General features: G+C 46.5%; 1 protein-coding gene and 1 long non-coding RNA gene across 4 annotated transcripts in view; one reads left to right on the forward strand and one right to left on the reverse strand.

Annotated features, from left to right (window-relative positions):
- The window catches only part of LOC105062806 (uncharacterized), a 49386-nt gene extending 45154 nt beyond the window's left edge, over positions 1-4232 (forward strand). The window contains exon 4 of the long non-coding RNA XR_834716.3: positions 1866-4232. This is a non-coding gene — a long non-coding RNA (uncharacterized LOC105062806). The remainder of the gene's footprint in view (positions 1-1865) is intronic.
- INO80C (INO80 complex subunit C) lies at positions 3830-20477 on the reverse strand. Of its 3 annotated transcripts, none has more exons than XM_074352237.1 (5): positions 20177-20477; positions 11024-11134; positions 9859-9970; positions 8859-8926; positions 3830-4232 (listed from the first exon to the last, which is right to left on the reverse strand). In XM_074352237.1, the coding sequence occupies exons 1-5, from the start codon at positions 20330-20332 to the stop codon at positions 4101-4103; spliced, it is 579 nt and encodes a 192-aa protein (XP_074208338.1). In that variant the 5' UTR covers positions 20333-20477; the 3' UTR covers positions 3830-4100. The 3 variants fall into 3 exon arrangements, 2 of the variants coding, with proteins under 2 accessions (XP_074208338.1, XP_045366787.1); XM_045510831.2 differs by lacking the exon at positions 20177-20477 and adding an exon at positions 19772-20066; XR_012502047.1 differs by having other exon boundaries at positions 4095-4232; positions 8737-8926.
- Between the last annotated feature and the right edge of the window lie 34 nt (positions 20478-20511).

Here is a 20511-nt window from a genome sequence, read left to right on the forward strand (position 1 = left end):
TGCCTACCCTTATACAGGAAATACTCGTACAGCCTTCCCGGACAACAGAGCCCACAATGAAGACCTCTGCTGAGAATATCTCGAGGACATTTTCACCTGCCTTGTGGTTCTTTTCTTCCAACTAATTCTCTGTGAAATGCTTTAGGAACTGGGTGTCCTCTCTATTCAAGACTATGTACCATTCAACAGTATTCCTCAAACTTTTAATTTCCACAAGCCACTTCACACTCATGCAAATCACCAATTTTAGGTAAAAGTTCATTACAATTTTTTATAATAAAAACATCACATTCTTTAAAAAAAAACTTTTTATTATGAAGAAATGCAAACACCTATGAAAGTAGAATATTATAATGAACGTCTAAGTACCCATCACTCAGCTTCAACAATGACTGACTCCTGGCCAATCTTGTTTCAACACTAGCCCATCCACTTCCTCTCTCCTGTATTAGCCTGAAGCAAATCCCAGATAACATATCATTCCATGCATAAATATTTCTGTGTCTGTCTCTAAAAGATATGAATCCTTTCTTTTAACATTACAAGACCATTATCAACACTAAAAGTATTCATTCATAAGAGTTCCTAAAACTCATCAAATATCAAATTTCCAATTGTCTCAAAAATGTGTTAATTTCTTTTTGTTTGAATCAGGATCCAAATAAGGCCTGCACGTTTCTATCAGACGGGGCATTATTTTAAATAACACTAAGCATTTGTAAGAGGACATCATTTTCAACCTCTTCCCAGGATACCTGTCCTCTTTGCTCTGGCTTCCTTACTCCATACTCCATTACCTTTCATTTTTACTAAGTTAAGCACTCCCACCTCACAGTTGCAGGTCACTAGGAACAGCATCAAGTACCTAATGTCACTTTTCAGTGGCCGTGGATTCAGAAATGAGAGATTTCTCATTGAAAACACTTTCAGCTTGATTACAGAACACTTCCAAAACCCGGATGGATGGATGCTTTAACCTTGGTGATGGGGGCAAAATGCGTCCCCCTCATCCACATGGGCTGCTCCCAGCTCTGGAAAGCATTTGTCTAACATTACAGGTAGTTCCAAACTGTGCCAGATGATAGATTGCACTCTTCCTCTTAAAGTGAAGACCAGTATCAGATATTGGGAAAGTCAGACTCCACTCACAGCAGATTGGGCCTCATTTTGATCTTATGAAAACAATCTGGTTTCTCAGCTAATTGTTTTCTCTTTTAAGGGACTGAATTTATCCTTTGGATACTACAGGCCAGTGCCAGAATTGACAGGGTCTCTGAGACAAATCACCAGTGGGCGTGCTGTGATGGGCTAGGTCAAACACCATCCGAAGTTGTGGAAAGGCCCTCTGAGGGCAGAGGGGAGAGCAGAGGTGTGAGGGTCAGACTATTGCAAAGAGCAGTTAGAAGGACACCAAAGACGTCCAGGCAGGAGGCGACGTGTTCCTGAAGTTGGGTACGAACCAGGCTAATAGAAGAGAAAGGATCAGTGTGGACGAAGTGGGAGCTTGGGGACCAATTGAACATGGCAGGTAAAGACAGACGAGGGCGGAATTGTCAGTGCCATTCATGTTTCTGGCTCCAGTGCTGGGACAGTTTAACAAGGAATCCTAAATACACACACACGAGGGACCCCTTTCTAAACCGCCCATGGGCCTGGGGTGCACAGAGCCAGCCGACCTGTGATTAGAAAACATACCGCACGTGAAGTACTCTTTGCAGTCACAGCAAGGGCCTCAACACTGCTTGCACATCAGAATCGTCTGGGGAGTTTAAAAGACACTGTGCCCCACCCCACCCCGCAGCTCAGGCCAGTCGAATCCGAATTGCTGTGTGTTTTGACATCTTCCTCTACACCTCCCCCCGCAGAAGCGATGCCAGCGTACAGCCGGGGCTGAGAACCACTGGACCAGGCATGGACAGTGAGGGCTGTTTCAGCACCAGATTACCCGTCTGTTCCAAAACCAGTGGGAAGACTACTTCCTGGAGCTGCTCACAGCTCGAAGCTGAGTTTGGCTCAGCTTGGATCCCTCTTGCTTGGGGTGAGAGAAGTGACCTGACCTTCGGAACTCAGCTCTGGCAAAAAAAAATGCTGGCAAGGAAGGCCTGGCAGGGGAACAGGAAAGAAGGGAGCCAGGTGTCTGGCACACGTGCTTCCCCTCTGCCTGTGGAAGGGGGCGGTTCTCACCCTCCTGTGCGTCACATTCACGCTGGGACACTTGTCAAATGCAGATGCCTGGGCCCCACTCCCTGAAGGGGTTAGAAGGTCCAGGGTGTGGCCCAGGAATCTGCATTTTAATAGGTCCCAGGTGACTCTGACAGAGGGCTCATGGCGCACACACCCCTCCCCTGAAACCTGGATTGACCTGCAGTGGTCTGTGGGCCCCCATGGTGGTTGCGTGCCAGGCAGGGATCCTCTTTCCTCCCAGACTCTGGCCCAGGGTAGTCTGAACAGTTAGGACCAAGGTAGCCCCCAGCAATCAGTGTTAGAAATGATTAGAACTTCCATTTCTACAAGTGGTTAGAATTGGATACTGGGACACCATGCAAATGGGGGGCACTTCATGGAAAAGAAGTGGACCTGCCCCAAGTTTTCTCTGTGTAATAGACGGTGGAAGCCGAGCAGGAAGGGCCCTCAACTCACCCCTTGTTTCCACCAAGAGGGAAATGGGGGGTTTTCCTAGGCCGCCTGCTGGCAGGAGGGGCAGGAGTACGAGCAGGATCCCAGGAAGCAGCCTCTGGTCTCTCAGAGAACTTCGTGTCAGCTGTGGGTTCAAAGTGAGGTTCCTGGGCCAGCAACGCAGCATTTCTAACTGGCAGTTAGAAATGCCAGTTCTCGGGCCCCAGCCCTAATCTGCGGGTCAGTCGCTCAGCATTGGGGCTCCGCCTGTTACAAGGCCTCAGAGGTTCTGTTTGCTCCAAGGTTTAAGGACCCTATACCACAGGCTCCAGTCTTCAGTGCTCATGGGCTTAGGGAGGGTTCCCACTCTCCTGGCCATCACTGGAGGGGGAGGGAGAAGCCACACCACACCCCACCTCTCCCCATTAGCTACTGGGAAGGGGCTGGGTGACACGAGGGGCTGCTGCACCAGGAGGAAAGGAGGTCAGGTTCTGGGCCACTGCCACCTGTCCGGCAGGCTGCTCCTTCCCCAGCTGCTCCTCTCCCAGGTGCCCCTCAGCTTTGTTTATCCTTTCTCTATGCCCCAAGGAGTGTAAGAGGGGCTTTCCCTCAAAAAGAAAAGGCACCTGGGGGGCTAACCTCCCCGCCCCGCAGCAGAGGTAGCTCTGGCCCAGAAGCCCCAGGGTCTGGTTCCACCGTCCCCTAGAGAACTGCGGGGACAGGCTCGGAGTACGTCTCCTCCCGGTCCAAGCACGTCCCCTTCTCAGAGGACGAGGTCACGAGCCCTGTTCGGGAGCAGGCAGCATCCTAGACCAGGATAATGGCTCCTCTAGTCTTGGAAGGGGTGAGTGTTCACACCCCATATCTCCAGAAACTGGCCAGGGCAGTGCTTTAGGCAGCTCAGGCTGCTCTGAATGACAGACCAGGCGGCTTAACTAGCAGACACGTCTCTCTCGGTTCTGGCGGCTGGGAAGAGTGGCTGATTCAGAGGCCGGGGCCCAGGGCGACAGGGCGAGTTACTCAGCTCTTCTCCAGCCCCGATCCTGGACTTCTTTCCAGCATTCTGATCAAAGACAAAGACGAACATGCTCCAAGAGGGAGCCACCAGGATCAGGGGCAATCCAGCCTCACTGTCAGGACTCACTGTAGAGTCTTTAAACATGTCATAAGAGAGTTCACAGCTTTGAAGCAAAAATTCGAGCACTTACTTAGGTTAAATTAAAAGCACAATTTTATATTTTCTTGTCAAACAACTTTACTTGCGGCAACAACTTAAGTATAATTTAATTCAACAGGAAACATCACACTTGGAAAGAAAACATAGAAGAAAAAAAAACCCTTAAATTAAAGCCAAACATTCTTTCCAAGGCACAACACTGACATTTCCAGATTGACAGCAGAATGAGTTTGTTTCCATGAAACAAAATCTTGAGTCCAAAGTCTGCCTTTGAAACAGTTCTCCACTTCACTCCCCTCCTCCAGGCTCAGGGAACGATGCTGGTGGCCTTCCTCAGGGCCAGGTAGCCAGTGACCACGTCGGACGGCAGCCTCCGAATGTAGGAAAACTCTTCGATGGTGCTGAAACGCAGCTTGCTCTGGGGGTCAGTGTAGTTGGCCTGGGGGAGAAACAGGCATGGAGAAGGCAGGAGGTGGTTGTTGGAGGTGATATTCAAGTTCAGGTTTAAAATTATTTTCTGTTTCACTGAAAGTGAAATATATCTTCATCTGTCACCAAGAACACTAAATTGCTCACTTTGGCAAAGACACGTGAGCTTCCCAGACTTGAGAAATGCTTCAGGGTACAGACAGGAAAGGGAACCCCCACATCAGACCCCGGGCCTCAGGGCCACACGCAGCATGTCCAAAACTGAATCTGCGACGATCCCTGCCTTCAGACTCCCACCTGCTTCAAACACATGTTCCAGATCTGCTTCCCAAGGCAGGGAGGGGCACCACCCGCCAAGTGCACTCCTCTCCCGCCCTTCCTCTCCCTCCCCAGGCCACTGCCATGGCTCCCCGGGCTACACTGCAGTGCTGGACTGTCCACCCACAGCCTCTTCCCCTGGAAGGGATGGCCACCCTACATCTACGGCAGGGGCATTGTCACAGCTTGCAGTTCTGATCATGTCTTTCCTCGTGCAACCTCTCAACGGCTCTTCTCCATTCTCAGGACAAAGGGCCAAGTCCACAGCACGGCTCCTCAGACCCTGCCTGGGCCCCCTCCTTCCTGAGCCTATTTCTCAGCCACATGTCCCTACTCTCTGGATCTGGACCCTGGCTCGAAGTCCCTCCCTCCTGTCATGCCCCATTCGCCCTTCCCTTGCTCAGTAATCTCCTGCCCATCCTTCACGACTCAGCCCCAAGTCGCGTCATCTGGGAAGTCTTACGTGCTCCCACAGGCCTCCACTCTCATGTGCCCCTCACCACATCTGGCTCCTGCAGAAGGCTTATCTCTGCTGCTTCTACATTTATTATCTGCCTGATTCCCTGAGTGCAGTCCAGGCTGAGAAGTGGCTCCACGAGGCCAGAACCCTGTGGCTGGCTTATCACTGACTCCTGGCTGTGCCGTCTCCTAGTGCGATGCAGAGTGCACGGCGGGCTTCCAGTTAGTGTTTGTCCGGCGAATGAGGGATGAGTGAATGAATGAACAAATGGACGATCAAGACAATCTCGGGAAAGAAAACTTGTTTCCCACCAACATGTCCAAATCCCCCTTTGGTCTTGTTCCCCCCATGTGCCAAGTGGTGAAAGTAATTCACTTACTGTACCTCCAGGCACATGGCTTTGACAGACTTCGAAACAGAAAACCCGAAAGTGAGTCATTTGGAGCTCCTCTCAAAAATTATAAAAGATGCCATTAATGTCTAGACAGATAACATCTAATTACTCAAGTGTGGATTGTCTGCACTGGCGCTGATTATCTCTGCGTGGACCAGACTCGCAGCAATGCTGAGATTTAACAAGGAAGGAGGCTCGATGAAGCAGCACCAAGCTGGAGAGAACTCAGTTGTCCTGGGTTTCTCACAATCTCAAAAGTCTTCAATTCCACCACTGGGGACCTCCCTAAGGTATTTGATGTCTGTGTGTCAGGAAAATGAGATTATTCCTAAAAAGCTAAGATTAATTAAAGCTCTGTATAAAACAAAACTTTGATCCTCTGGCTTAATCTGGCTATTGCCTTTCTGTACTGCATTTCCTTTAATGACAGTCACATGAAGGAAGGCTTAACTAGAAAAACAGTAGCAAGTCCCTATGAGGGCTCCTGCCCGAGGCAGTGAGATGTCCTAACAGGCAAGGAGGCTGCCCTGCAGTTCCGAGCAGGGGTGCAGGCGTATGTGTCTGGCTTTGATCATCGGGCCTCCATGGATGAACCAGCTCTGGCCTGGCTCCATCCCTGTGGCTGCCCCACTCCCACCCTGAACTGTGCCGAGCCGGCCCGCCCAAGTTCAGACCTCACTGCCAAGAAGACTGCTGAACAAATAATGCGGAATACAGAATACCACTGCACCAACAAAAAGGCCAAACAGAAACCTGAACAGATGGGACCCGACTCCGTGTTCTGAACAGAGGGAAGGAGGCTGAGTGACATGTCTGAGACGAACAAGTGAAGAACCTCACCCCTACGCCTGCCCTCCTCTGGACGCCGTCCCTCCAGCCTGGGGGAAGCAAAGGCCCCCTTCCCCGAGGGCAGGCAGCAGGTGGCTTTACTGCCTCCCTTGTTGCAGGGGGCAGGCAGTGTTCACTGCTGCCCCACCTCACCCAGAGCCTCGTAACAAGGGCTGAGTGCAGGTATGACCCCGCACGCCTTCCTGCCAGGCCGCAGCGCAGGGGAAGCAGCCACTTGGCAGGTTGGAACAGAGTGGTCAGTGTAAACACCAGCTGGGCTTTACTGTTTAATTATGTCACTTTAATTTATGTAAGTAACAGGTGAACATATTCTCCGCTAAAAAAGAAAGAAAACATTACGAATAAGCCTGAAGTCCCCTTTTACCACCATCTACCATCCAGAAGTCTTGTGCCTTCTCCTGAGGAAGGCACTGCTAGGTGGGCAGCCTTCCAGACTGTGTTTATACGGACCCGTACACACACATAGAGACACACCAGAGAAGTTACCCGGTATTTTTGTGTGAGTGTGTACTGATTTTCACTTAAGTGGTACCAGGTCCTTAAACTGCTTTGCACCTAAACAGTACATCTTGGAAGTTTATCCACGTTGTTACCTATACATCAAATTCACAGAACAGTATGAACTTCCCCCGCCCCGCCCCACCGGTTGACCTTCACGTTGTTTCTAATATATTGCCAACACGTTTTCTCATACGCATTTCTGCATGAAGCTCCTTGTACACACTCTTTTTCTAGGGAGCTGCGCAGAAGGCAGATTCCTGGGTCGTCAGCTTCTGCTTTTTGGTAGGTAGTACAAACTCTCCTCCCAAGAATCGGGACCAATGTGGACTCCCATCTCAAAGTAGCCACGTAGGAGGGTATCCGTTTCTCTATGTTGGTGACAAGGTATGTAACCAAGTGTCTTCATTTCTTCCCTCCCTGATGAGTCTTCTTCCTAATTATCAGTGAAATTGATTATCTACATAGTGGTCATCTGTATTTCTTCCTTGTGATTGTCTGTTTATATCCTTTTAGCTGATTCCTCTACAGGGTTGTCTTTCAATGATTTGAGAGAGTTCTTTGTATATTCAGAATTGCTTAAGTCTTACATTCAGTGGGGCAAGAGGTTAGTCATGTGTAACATGATGAGTCCTTTGCCAGTAACATCAAGGGGCCTGGAACAATGCTTTTCAAAATGATTTTCATGCTTCCCAGTGTGTGTAAACAAACCGCTACCCTAACAGATGAGCTGCCTGATAATGGGGAGGATAAGGCGCCATCCTAAGGAACCACCCTCCAAGTCTGCCCATAAACCACGTGGTCCGTGCTGCAGGCTCAGCACAGAATGGTACCGGGAGAAGTTTCCACCTTGGGCCTTCACAGAATAACTGGTGCCAGACTAGCGCTCCTTCTATAAACAACTATTAAAATGGGTCAAAGATATGAGGCAACTATTTTCAGGCAGTAGACAAGAGATAGCCTGAGACTACAACATTTCTCTCAAACTGAAGTCCCCTCAGGGGACCTTAACAAGAGATACATGCCCACGAATGGATGCAAAAAGAAACCAGTGCACACACGCACACATGTGTGCATGCACGCGCACACACATACACACACACCATTTGATAGTGCTTCCACTCCCTGTTTTTAAGGATCATTATATTTAAGGTCTGTGCTAACAAGCTGGTAGTACACGAGGAGGCTGTGCTCTTTGGAGGAGAAAACATGACTAATTCAGAGAGGAAAACTAACATTATGTTCAAAAATAGGATGAAAAACTCAAATCTTCCCCAATGTAAAACGCCCATCATTAATTTCATTTGTTATAGAAGTTGGAGTCATACATTTTCATAAAAGGATAAAGCATTTAAATGATGTATATGAGTTTTAAAAAGTGAAGTCTCATTATTTCTACGATTATGAGAGGAAGCCCATCTTCCAAATTTAATAATAGTGAAAAAGGAGAGTGGAAAGTTTCACACTTAGTCTACATTCTGCAAATAAGGAAATGACGTTCTCAACCCAAGTCCCACTCATCCAACTACACTGCCGGTTTTCAACTGTGTTCCCTACGAGCACCCACAGGGGTCCCTGAGGTGGGGAGTGGGGAGAAGGACGGAGGACCAGATCCACATGGGACCACAGTGGGTAACTGGGCCCCAGAGGATTCTGTAAAAGATTTCATTTGGAAAAGGGATCGTGATGCTTAAAAATAAGTTTGAAAATCATGACTCTTACCATAGTGCCTCGTTACAGAAGTTTAACATCTTTTTTTTTAAAGTACAATCATCTCTAAAATGCAGGAAAATTTTTAAACTTTAGTAGTAAAAAAGAGAAATCATTGGGTTTTTTTGGTTTTTTGATGTTATCATATAGAATTAAGAAGCAGAGGAAGGGGAAGTAAAAGTCAGGCCTCCTGCTTTCTGGAGCAGTCCTCGCTCCGGGCTCTCCACACGCTGCCCCTGGTTGCGTGAAAATAAATGCGTGAACGCTTCAGCACAAACCCATTACCTATTCAGAGTGTACAGCCTCCAGGCAGGACCAGTGTCGATATTCAGCACTGTTTGAACAGACAGGACTGTGAAATCTTTTCAGTTCAGTGTTGTGAGACGTAGAGATGGAATTATACTCACAAGAAGACCTGAGACATCAGAATACTTCTTGGCTGGTTTGAAGGACGGAGGGGCATCAATACTGAAGTCTAGGGAAAAAAATAAAAAAGAAGATAAACTGGCTTTAAAACATTCAGATCTCTCCCCCACACACAGCTTTTTTTCCCCTAAAATACTGTTTGAAAGTATTCCCAAACTTTTTACTTTGTGATTAAGTACTCAGAGCATTCTCCGAGGGAAATAATGCAGGCGGTCTCAGACCAAGTGCAGGCTCCAGAGCGAGCTCTGCCCTGTCCCCAGGGACCCTCGACTCCAGCAGAACCACTGGAAAGCTCATCCGCCCACAAGCCACTCTCACTGTCTCAGGCTGCACGGGCTGATGGTGAGGAGATGCCAAAAACCCACTAATTGGATCTGAGCGTCCAGACACTGGACACACCACACCCAGGCAACTGACTAGCTCACTGGTCACCCGTCTGAGTCACCCCCATGAAAGACGTGCAGTGGGGCAGGAGATGGAAGGAACTTCGAACTTGTACTTTCCAGTGAAGTTGAACAGAGCACATAACACAGATTTGGAAATCCTGCAGCATAAAGCATTTACTCGGAAAAACATCGGCTCAGAGAGTAAAACAGAGTTGGCCTCTCAGATGGTTGTTAGAAACTCTCCTAAATCTTGGGCAACCTTCTTGGAAACAAATTTTAAGAGTAGACTTCTGAATAAGAAATTGGTCTGACAGAAACACCAGTATTATCATATCAGGACCTGCTTCTCCAGATTGAAATGTGAACAGTGACACTAAAAACCACACATCCACGACAACACAAACAAACAAATTCGACACAGATATAGCTATGAGGAAATATACAGATAATCTCCCTGTATTGAAGCCACTGTAAAGTTCCTAAGCTAAAAACTGTTTCCTACACAAATGCAAACACAATAAAATAATGCGGGCTTGTTATAAGAAAGTTCCTAGTCTGAACATTATAAACACACAGAAGGCTCTGGACAGCTCACAGTTAGGATCGTTCAGTTGCCATGGCAATGCCCTTTCCGAAGCCAGAATCTGCTTCAGGTTCTTCCAGGTTCTATTCTTCTTGCCAGCAACTGCACCACCATGGCCAGAGTGCTCGAATGGAAAACGTGGATTAGAAGAAACAAAAGTCAACAGAGATGATCATTTCAAAATCTGACATTTATGCTTACTCATAACCGTAATAAACTCCTCATTCAATTAGCAATCACTGTACCCTAAGGCTTTTTAAAAAACTGTGACACCATATACTTTAATCTTACTTATAAAAAACACAGCTTTTGGATTGTCAAAATGCATGAGTTAGTTGCTGATGGAGTAGAAATAAAAGGTTATTTTTTTATATGCACATAGAGAATCACATCCTTTATTGGGTCTAACTTTATGGAATTCACTCATGATTTCCCATTACTTTAAAATAAATTTACCACAAAGTTAGATTTAAACCCATGACCACATCTTTAAACTCCCTTCCGAGGACATCTCCGCCTTGTGAATTACTGGTGCTCCAGGAAAACCCACGTAAGCCACAATCATGGCACAGCAAGCCTTCTGGAATTTTTTTTTTCTTTTTTGTCTTATGACGATGACAAAACAAAATGGAAAGAATACTAAAAATCTGTTGCAGGCACTGTAAACACTGCATTTTCAAAGCTAATTAATGAAAAACAAACTTTAATGGTATAATCTGAATCACGTAATTTATCCTACGCCTCTAGAACAAAAGGAAGAGCTGCCTATTTCTACTTTACAGCCCAGTGGCTTCGATTTACCTAAAGAAATTACTGAGCAGCACTCCCCTTTTAGGTCATTATTTCAAGCCTCATCTAAATCTCATGCAAGACCAATGAAAAAGCAACTTGAACAATCATTGTGGAAATGACCTACCCTCAACATAGTATTCTTTAATGAATTCCACAAAGGACACCAAAATCCTTGGGAACCGGCACACTGGGAGATGGCAGGAAGGGCCCTTGTTCTCCTGCCCCCGTCCCTCCCACGCAGCCCATGGCAGAGAAGGCGGTGGCTTGGACGGATGGAGAAGGGCACACCTGTGCTACCTGGGCTGCGGGCCCAGCAAGATCAGAGGCCAAGGTGTGGGTGTCCATTGTTTTTTTTTTTAATTTATAAAACGCATTAGATGCTTACCACAAAGTTGGGATCCTTAAATGGCAAAGGTCTGGCAGCTTTTTCCATAGGTCCTGTGCTAAAATCCGAGGGCACCATTTTATTCTCACTCATGGCTTCCATGCTGATACCCTTAAAACACAGTAAGTATGAGGTCAGTTTCCTGTAGCTGAGCTTCCTAACTCAGCTCCTCACAGGACACGAGACGATGCCACAGGACATACGAGGGAAGACAGTGCGTCCAGAGCTCCAGCAGACGGCCTGCACCGGAGGAGAGCCTACCAGACCGGGAGCAGCCCCTGCTGGCCAGGACCCCAGCCACCAAGCTCCCTGGCACCCCCATGGACCACTGCAAGGTAGGTGCTATTATCCCCAGTGTACAGAGGATAAAACTGAGGCTCTGATGGACGGGTTCAAGGCCACACAGTGACTGGCTCTGGATTCAAACCCAGGTGGCGCCAGTTCCAAAGCCCCCACCATCTCCATGACACCACACGGCCCCTACTCCTGCTGCTCTTACCACACTGTGTCATTAAGACAGAAAAGGTCCAGCCGCTCTAAGGGGCCCATTAGCTGGAGGACCCAGGCTCGAGCTGGGGTGCATGAGGGCACCCCAGGATGGGGCGTTACTGAGGAAGGAGAACGGAGGGAGACGGGGAGGGAGGGCCACAGGTCAACTGGCTGCGGCCACAGAGTGTCCTGACCAGCAGGCTAACGTGCTTTACAACAAAAAACCTTTTAAGCTAAGAATCAAGAAGGAAAAACAAGCCAAAGTAAGAAATCACTTCTGATCTGTAACGCAATTTCCAATCTTCCCAGATTGCAATAAAGCTGCTGTGAATACTCTGCACAAGCCTTTGTGTGGACATGTGTCTTCACTTCCCCTGGGTAAATGCACCAGCAGCAGCAGCGCAGGAGAATTCTGGTTGTATGTGTGTATATATATATATACACATATATACATAAATACATATGTATATATATATACATATACATATACACACATATATACATATATACATAAATATATATTCCACCCCCAAGAAAGGCATCCGTGTTGGGGGAAGAGGGGCGAGGGAGACAGGACCACTCGCTCTGCTGCAGCAGTTCTCTGAGCAGCTTCTTCTCACACACCTTCACAGACTCCTCTCCAGGGTCTCTCCCGAGGGCCTGTGCTCTCCCTCTCCTCTGCCCACGACCCCTCTTCTGTCTGGACTAACCCTCCCTTCATGCTGCCCCCAGTCACAGTCTTTCCTTACTTTTCCCCTCTCCAAGGCCTAGCTCAGATGTCAACTCTCTAAGAACTAAGATGCTCCAATCTCTCATCCTTTTCCCAGCATCTGTAGCCACAGTTCCCTCTCTCCCCTCCTTTCCCTCTTCCCTCCCACTGTCCTTCGCCTTCCCTCAGCCCCTCCTCAGCTCTGAGGCTCAGGGGAGGCCTCTGTGGGACACATCTAGCCCGCTCCGCTCTCCACAGCACAGTAAGTGACACGCTTTTAAATGTAAGCTTGACGTCACTCCTATTTACAGCTGGCTAATGCTTCCCACTGCCCTGGGGATGAGGAACAAATTCTGGTCTTTTGGCCTCCTCCCCCTCCCTCCTGTATTCTGTATTTTCTGGTGCAAAATCCATGGAGTCATTTTCTGTACAGCACAAAGAGTTTCCAAGTTTTCCATTTTATTTATGCTTCACTAAAATTTCCATCAGGATTAGTCCCTGTCAGTTTTAAGTTTACAACAAAGATTAGATTTAGCAGTTTGTACGTAACTAACTTTTAAATTGCCTTGTGATTATTCCTTCATGGTTATAGCACTTCCAGCAGGTACAAGGGTTCAAGATCAAGGTGGCAGCCAGGTTAGCATTTCCTGAGACCTATCTCCTCAGCTTGTGGATGGCTGTCTTTTCATTGTGTCCTCGCATGGCCTCTCCTCTGTACACCCCCAACCCCACCCCAGTGTCTTTCTCTCTCTTTATAAGGACATCAGTCATATTGGATTAGGGCTCCATCCTTATGACCTCATTTAACCTTAATTACCTCTTTAATGGCCCTATTTCCAAATATATTAACATTCTGAGGCATATTGGGGGTTAGGACTTTGACTTTTGAATCCTAAAGAAACACAATTCAGACCACAATAGCACTCGAAAAATGATGGGGGTGAGTTAAAGGACACAGGAGTTGGTTTGAAGAGGTCACCACTAGCCAAATGTGGGCAATTTGCTCAACATCATTAGTCATTAGGAAAATACAAATCAAAACCACAATGAGATGTCACTTCACACCCACTAGGATGGCTATAATCAAAGACATAATAACATGTGTCGGTGAGGATGTGGAGAAACTAGAACCCTCATACATTGCTTGTGAGGATGTAAATGGGTACAGTCACTATGAAAAACAGCCTGGTAGGTCCTCAAAGTGTTAAACATAGAACTATCATATGACCCACTAATTCAACTCCTAGGTATATACCCAAGAGAACGGAGAACATGTCTATGCGAAAACTCATACACAAATATTCATAGAAGCATTATTCATAATCGCCAAAAAGTACAAACAACCTAGATGTCCATCACCTAATAAATATGCATAAACAAAATGTGGTTTATCCACACAATGGAATATTATTCAACTGTAAGAATGAGTGACGTACTGATACAAGCTTCAACATGGATACACCCTGAATATATTATGCTAACTGAAAGAAGCCAAACATAAAAAGCCACAAATTGTATGATTCATTTATCTGAGGTACCTAGAGAGATCGAATTCAGAGATAGAAGGTGGGTCAGCGGTTGTCAGGAGCTGGCAGGACAGGGGAAAGAGGAGTGCCTGCTAATGGGTAGGGGTTGCAGGTGGGGGTCATGGAAATATTCTGAAGTGAGACAGTAGTGATGGCTGTGCAACTCGGTAAATATACTATAAAACACTGAACTGTACACTCTAAAAGAATGAGTTTTATGGTATGTGAATTCTATCTCAAAAAAGCTGCTACAAATAAATAAATTTATGAAAGAATGAAGAAAGCTAATAATGGATTGTCGCCCATAGAATAAAACGAGAATGGATGAACATAAACATGACTGTAAGAATGAATAAGGGAACAGGAGAGAAGAGGAAGACTTGGGCAGGGGCGCAACTGCAGAGGCCACTGAAGAAAGCAAGTGCCTCAGCAGCCCGTGTGGGTTGGGAGGTCAGGGAGCTCTGCCAGTGGGAGGATGCGCAGCGGACAGGTGCACATGCTGAGAGGAAGGGGCGGCAGTGGGAAGAGAGGGTCGGATGTCTGCATCGGCCACTCGGGTAGTAAGAAGGCAATGAAGGTGCTCGAGCACTGACTCCCAGAACTGGTCCTCTTGTTCATTTGCTCACCCACCCTCACCTCTTCCCTCGTCAGCAGGCCAGACCCCCGCTGAGGAGTCAAGCTGAGGATGGGGCAGAGAAAGGATGCCATTCTGACATGAACTGGGCCATGTCATTCCAGGGCCGTATCCTGCCTCTGAAACAGTGATGGCTCACTTCTCTCTCTGACCAGGTGCAAAAGAACACCCCACTCTGAGCCCAGAGCTGGGTTTTCTGCTTTTCTTTCCCTTCTAAACCCACCCTGCTTGGTACTGTGCCCCCATTCTGCTCCCTTCCCCGGGCTTCAGCCAAGCTAGATCCCTGGGTCTGTTAGTGATGGACAGGAGAGAGAGAGAGACCTTCAGTCAAGGGGAGGACCGAGTCTGTAGGCTGGGCTGCAGAGAAGTAAAATTTGAAAACATGTAGTTTCCATGTTACTAAACCATTATTAACACTAAGACTTCACAAGCCAAACTGTCCCGTCCAAGACATGAACGCCCAGAGATCAGAAGCAGGGACGCCCAGCCCTAAGGGCTGTCCCCTCTTTGTAGCACTAAAAGAGCTGATTAAGTCCCAGGAGGAGTAGCCCAGCCTGCCATCAAAGTGCCTGCCCCAACTGAGACTGGAGTCAGGGAGGCCTCAGCGCACCCAGCCCGAGAGCCCAAATAAACGGCTTCACGTCTCCAGACGACAGCCTGCAGGGCGGACTCAGACTCAGGGATAACTGGGGCCTTCTGTCTGCGATTACAAAGAAGTGACACAAATGCCCTCTGTCTCATCACTCAAGTGCCAAGTGCCCAGTTACAACCACCTAATAGTATTCTAGATTCAAGCACCTGACTCAGTCTAAAACTTCAGGGGTACTGTCGGGTAACTTGAAACAGCAAAAAAGTGAGATGCAGCCTAGTGTTTAATCAAGTCAGTTAAATAAGCGCACCTAATTCCTTGAGAAGACTATCAACACAAAGGAAGGGGCATGAAATGCTAAATGAAAAGCAGGGCACACAATGGACACCAAATGTACACAATGTACACCGAGCAGAATTTATGGAAAACCGTGGACATGTGTTCCACGTGGAGATACACGTAGAAAACACAAATTATAATGGTTTTGGGGGAAGAAGACTGGCTGATGTTTTATGTCCACTTTGAAAATGGAAAAAAGAAAACTAACATTATGATGATTTTTTTAAAAGGCCGGATAGTATGATTGATTTTTTAGATGAATAAATCAAATCAGCCCAGTATCCTCTGGCTGTCTCCAATTACAGAAGATTCTACCCTCATATGCACTTGGCACTGACCTTTCTAAAGAAGAAACTGCTGCCTCTCAACTTAGTTAGATGTGCTAACTGCTCAACCATCCCAAATCAGCCTGTTATGTAACACTCTGCCTATAGGTTAATTAGGTTTCTCCGTAGAACTTATTAACTTGAATAGGCACCTGGAAAGTCTAAAATGCCCTGTATTGATCTAATAAAATTCCTTCCCAAAGTATTTCTCTGCACCTTGGATTTGGTTATATTAGAGATCTAAGCACATGTTCTAAGGTACACAGTAGCAAGACTGACATTAAGAGAGGCGGTCAAGAAAAAACAATGCGGATGCTGGGTACTCCGCCTGGGTTCCAATACTGACTCTACCACTTGTTAGCTGTGTGACCACGGAAAAGTTACTTAACCTCTCGATGCTCCCGTCTTTTTATCTGTAGAATAACAATTCACAGAGGGTTGTTTTGAGGATTAAATGAGACAGTACCTAGAAAATTCTTAGAACAGTAAGTACCTGGTACACAAAAAATGCCCAGTAAGTGTTATTATTATTTATCATAATTTCTTTTACTTTAGCACAGTGTATCTGTTCTCCAATCCAAGTTAACACTAATCATTTTCAAAGTATCACAACCAGAATGGATGGGAGATGGCACTTTCCAGATTATGACATAATTAATCAGTAACTACATTAGTTACAATGAAAATACAAATCTAAACAAAGAGTTGTAATTCTGTGACAGTTGGTACAATTTAGCAAACATAAGCACTAAGAATTTCTGCTGAACTAAAGATTCACCTAGGTGAAATAATACAACAAAACTGTTTTAGTACTCTTACACTATTTAATATCATTTTCTAGGGCTGACATAAAGGAGACTTCTATAAATGCTTTGCTCAGAATACTTTTAGATCAAAAATATGCCCTTCAAGTCCTGAGGACTTCCAAGCAGAAAGCCCTTTAAATTTCATCTATTCACTCAGTTTTACTTTAGTAACAGCATGCTCATTCTGGAAAGTAAAACCCACCTGAAGAATCCATCAAGTTATTTTCATCAATTTCAAAAAGCACTCTAATGTCTATGTAAATGTCCTTTGTAAATTTTCACATCCCGTGGAAGTTTTACAGGCACTGCTTTTTTGTAAGCCATAAAATTGCTGGAACTATTGAAGTAGGGAAATTCAGATACTGAAAGACCTGTAAAGTCCCTTTTAACTCAAGAACTACAATGATTTATATAAAGCACTCATTTCCCACTGATGAAACCTGGGGCAATCTGATATATGTGCACCGCCCCGACTTTGGAAGGCCTTCCCCATCCAAACCCACCACCCCTCAAAGGCCACCTTAAGTCCGTCTTCTTCCCCACCTCCTTCTCTGATGACCATCACCTACACTGAGTCCTTACCTTCCTGTGTCCCACCACTAAGGCACCAATACCAGAGAATACCTATAATCAGCTTTGGTACATGGTTAGAAATGACAAGATTTACCTATCTGTTTCAGGTCTTCAGAAATCTAAGATGCCCCTTAAGATTCCCAGCCTCTGGTGTACACACATCTTTCCCCTGTTTTTAAGCAAATACTAACATACGTACCACTGTGAAGGGGTTTTGCAAATATAATTAACGTCTCAAGTTAGCTGGTTTCAACAAATGAGACTATCCCGGTGGGCCAGCCCTAATCATATAAGCTCTTTAAATCTGGGTTCAGAGGTCAGAGACAAGAGAAGTCAGAGACATTTGAGGAGTGATAGGGATCAGACACAAAAGAGATTCTTCACAGCTGACTTCAAAGACGGAGGAGGCCACATGGCAAGAAATGTGGACAGTGACAAACTGACAGCAAGGAGACAGGGACCTGAGTCCTACCACTGTAAAGAACTGAATTCTGCTAACGACCTCAAAAAAGATTTTCCCCAGAGCATCCAGACAAGAAACTAGTCAAGCCAACTCTTTGATTTCCGCTTGGTGACACTCTGAGCAGAGAACCAAACCAGTCCTGTTGTGCCAAGACTGCTGACCTACAGAATCAGGAACCAAGAAATAGATGTGGTCATTTGTTATGACAGCAATAGAAAACTAATACAATATGTCATTCTCCTCCTGGAAGGACTTTGGGATGTTAGGAACAAATTATAATCCATTGAAATGTCTTAAATATACTGCTGAAGACAAAACAGAAATAAATTCTTGCTGCTTGAACTGAACTTAACCAGAACAGAAAGGCTGAGCAGGGTAACAGATAAGGGTCAATTCAGGAAGAATCCAGACAGGCCCTGGAGCAGCACTGAGCTATCGCCTGCATTTGCTGTGGACAAGGGCACTAGGAGGGCATGCCATGTTACAACAGGAAAAAAAAAACCTAAGACTCCTTTCTGGAGACAGAAGCCAAGTGTTTTTCCTTCTTCATGAGATGCTGAGGGTGGGAGTTGGGTAACAGGCTATGTACCTTGGTAGTTAAACCCCAACTGGGAAGAGAACAAAGAGAAGAATTCACTATTCCAGGGAATGCCCTTCTCTTTACAGATTGAAGGTTTGCTGAGGCTGCTGAGATGGAGAAGACCCACAGGGAATAACTACGCAGGCAGCCCTTCCTAATGGGGAGAGCTCTAAGACCACCAGAGTTGTGATCTCCACCAAGCTGGGTTGCTGGGAATTTCCAGCATCCTGAAAGCATTCGCCTACTCTCTGAGCTTGCTGTGGTGGGAGTCATGATCAGTGCTACCTTTAGGGTCAAAACAACAGTTCCTCCCAATGTACTGACTACATGCCTTGACTTTGGCACAGTTGGATATCAAAATGCACTGTGCACATATCAGGAGAAGGTACTCACAATGTATCTGGCAAAGGACTCCAAGCAAGAGTCTATAAAGAACTCCCGTACATTAATAACTAAAAACAACAACAACCCAATGAGGAAAAAAGGCACTTCACAAAAGATATCAGAACGGTCAAAAACAAAAGAAAAGATGATCGATATCATTAGTAATCAGAGACACAAATATGAAAATAACAAAGTACCACTACACAGTCATCAGAATGGCTAAAATTAAAGACAGACGATGCCAAGTATTGTTGAGGATGTAGAGAGACTGGAACTCTCAAACTTTGTTGCTGAGAATGACAAGCAGTGCAACTACTTTGGGAAATACTGTTCAACAATTTCTGAGTTACGTGTGTGTCTACCTTATAATCCAGCAATTCCCCTACTATCCATTTACCCAAGAGAAATGAAAGCATCTATATACACAGACTTGTATAGGAATGTTCCGAGCAGCTTATGCATAAGGGCAAAAACTGTAAAATAACTCAAGTGTCCATTAGTTTTGGTATATTTACAGTGTACCAGATGTACTGATACAGGTAATAACATGAAGGAATGAATAACTCTCAAAAACATTGTCTTACAGGGAAATCCAAACAGACAAAAGAATATGCTGTGTATGATTCCATTTACATATGTTCAAAAACGCAAAGTCAATCTATGGTGAGAGATGTCAGAGTAGTGTTTACCTCCGGCAGGGAGGGAAGAGAGTACTGGCTGGAAAGGGTCACCAGGGATTTCTAGAGCTCTTGGAAATGCTGTCTTGATCTGGGTGGTGGCCACATAGGTAGATATATATATGAAAAGTCATTGATCTATATTAAGGTTTGAGCATTTTACTGTACGCAAAGCATACTTCGGTAAAGTATTCTAAAGGGGGGTGAGGTGGAAAGCACTAACAATTACGGACGTTGAAAGCCGCAGACAGTTAAAATCTCTAGAACATCGTTCTGGGTGAAGCATGCCACACCATGTGCTGGAGAGCACAAAGTAACACACTCCATCCTTGCTCTCTTATTGCTTTAAATACAATGCAGGAGCTAAGAAAAACATTCATCTAACTAAGCCACTCTTCTGCTGAAAATTCCTTGCTGGAACTGCGGACTCCAGATTGCCCAGATGCGGTGAAGTCTGTGTCAGGCACTGTGCCCAGAGCTTTACGACCATGATTTCACTGAATCCTCATTAACAGCCCCATGAGGAAAGACCAAACTCACTTCGGGACAGGGAAAACAGAGGGTCAAAAAAGCACTTTTCTAAGGATGAGGGAAATCATCCGTATCAATACATCTTTGTATTCCTCCATACGGTTCATTAGGGCGCTCTGTACCTCATGGGCACTCCGGTCACGGTGAGACACGCAAACTTCTGCTTCACTGAAACTCACGAAGAGTCCCAAGCCTCACTCTAAACGCGACCTCGACGGGGAGGGGCAGTCCTTCTACTAAGTAGCAGTCTCTCCACTTCCCTTGCTCTCCCAATGGACGGTGCAAGGCGGGTGGTTCTTTAACCAAATCCCACGTGTTCATACCAAGCAAAAAGTATTTCACTCGCACCACAGACCCGCATCTACCAGAGAAGTAGCACCGCAAAGCCCGGCGCAGAGGTCCCGCTCCCCTGTGCCCCGCCCCACTGGACCCGGCGCACGCGCCCTCGCCCCCCTCCCCGGCCCTGCGCACGCGCTCTCGCGCCGCTCGGCCCCGCGCACGCGCAGACTAGGCGGCTGACAGCCTACCTGCGCGAAGCCGGAGGCGGACACTTTTTTCTTCTTACTGGCGCTGTAGCCCCCGGCGCTGCTACCGTTATGGGAAGGACTGGCCGGCCTCTTCTTGCTGTTCCGGGCGATCCCCGGCGTGGAAGTGGTGGCCACAATTGGAATTTGAGCCGCCATTCCTGCCCCGCGTCTCCGTCCTCCCCCCTCCCCGCTTCAGGGCAGGCCCTGGAACTTCCGGCCCGCCGGTGCTTCCGCCGTTCAGCTTCTGAAAACCCGGCCTGGACTCCGAAAGCTTTCGTCGACTTCTCTCGGCCGAATCTAAAAGGCGGAGCTCGGAGCCGTCTGTTCCTTCCGGG

Source organism: Camelus bactrianus, chromosome 24, assembly GCF_048773025.1.
Source record: "Camelus bactrianus isolate YW-2024 breed Bactrian camel chromosome 24, ASM4877302v1, whole genome shotgun sequence".
Taxonomy (NCBI): domain Eukaryota; kingdom Metazoa; phylum Chordata; class Mammalia; order Artiodactyla; family Camelidae; genus Camelus; species Camelus bactrianus.

What these genes read in the sequence shown, in the direction of transcription:
- INO80C (XM_074352237.1), bottom strand. Translation starts at nt 20,332, where the DNA reads ATGGCGGCTCAAATTCCAATTGTGGCCACCACTTCCACGCCGGGGATC. An exon ending in CCGCCTCCGGCTTCGCGCAG is followed by an intron (nt 11,135 to 20,176) that starts GTAGGCTGTCAG and finishes CTGTGTTTTAAG; the next exon opens with GGTATCAGCATGGAAGCCAT. An exon ending in GCAACTGAACGATCCTAACT is followed by an intron (nt 8,927 to 9,858) that starts GTGAGCTGTCCA and finishes TTTTTTCCCTAG; the next exon opens with ACTTCAGTATTGATGCCCCT.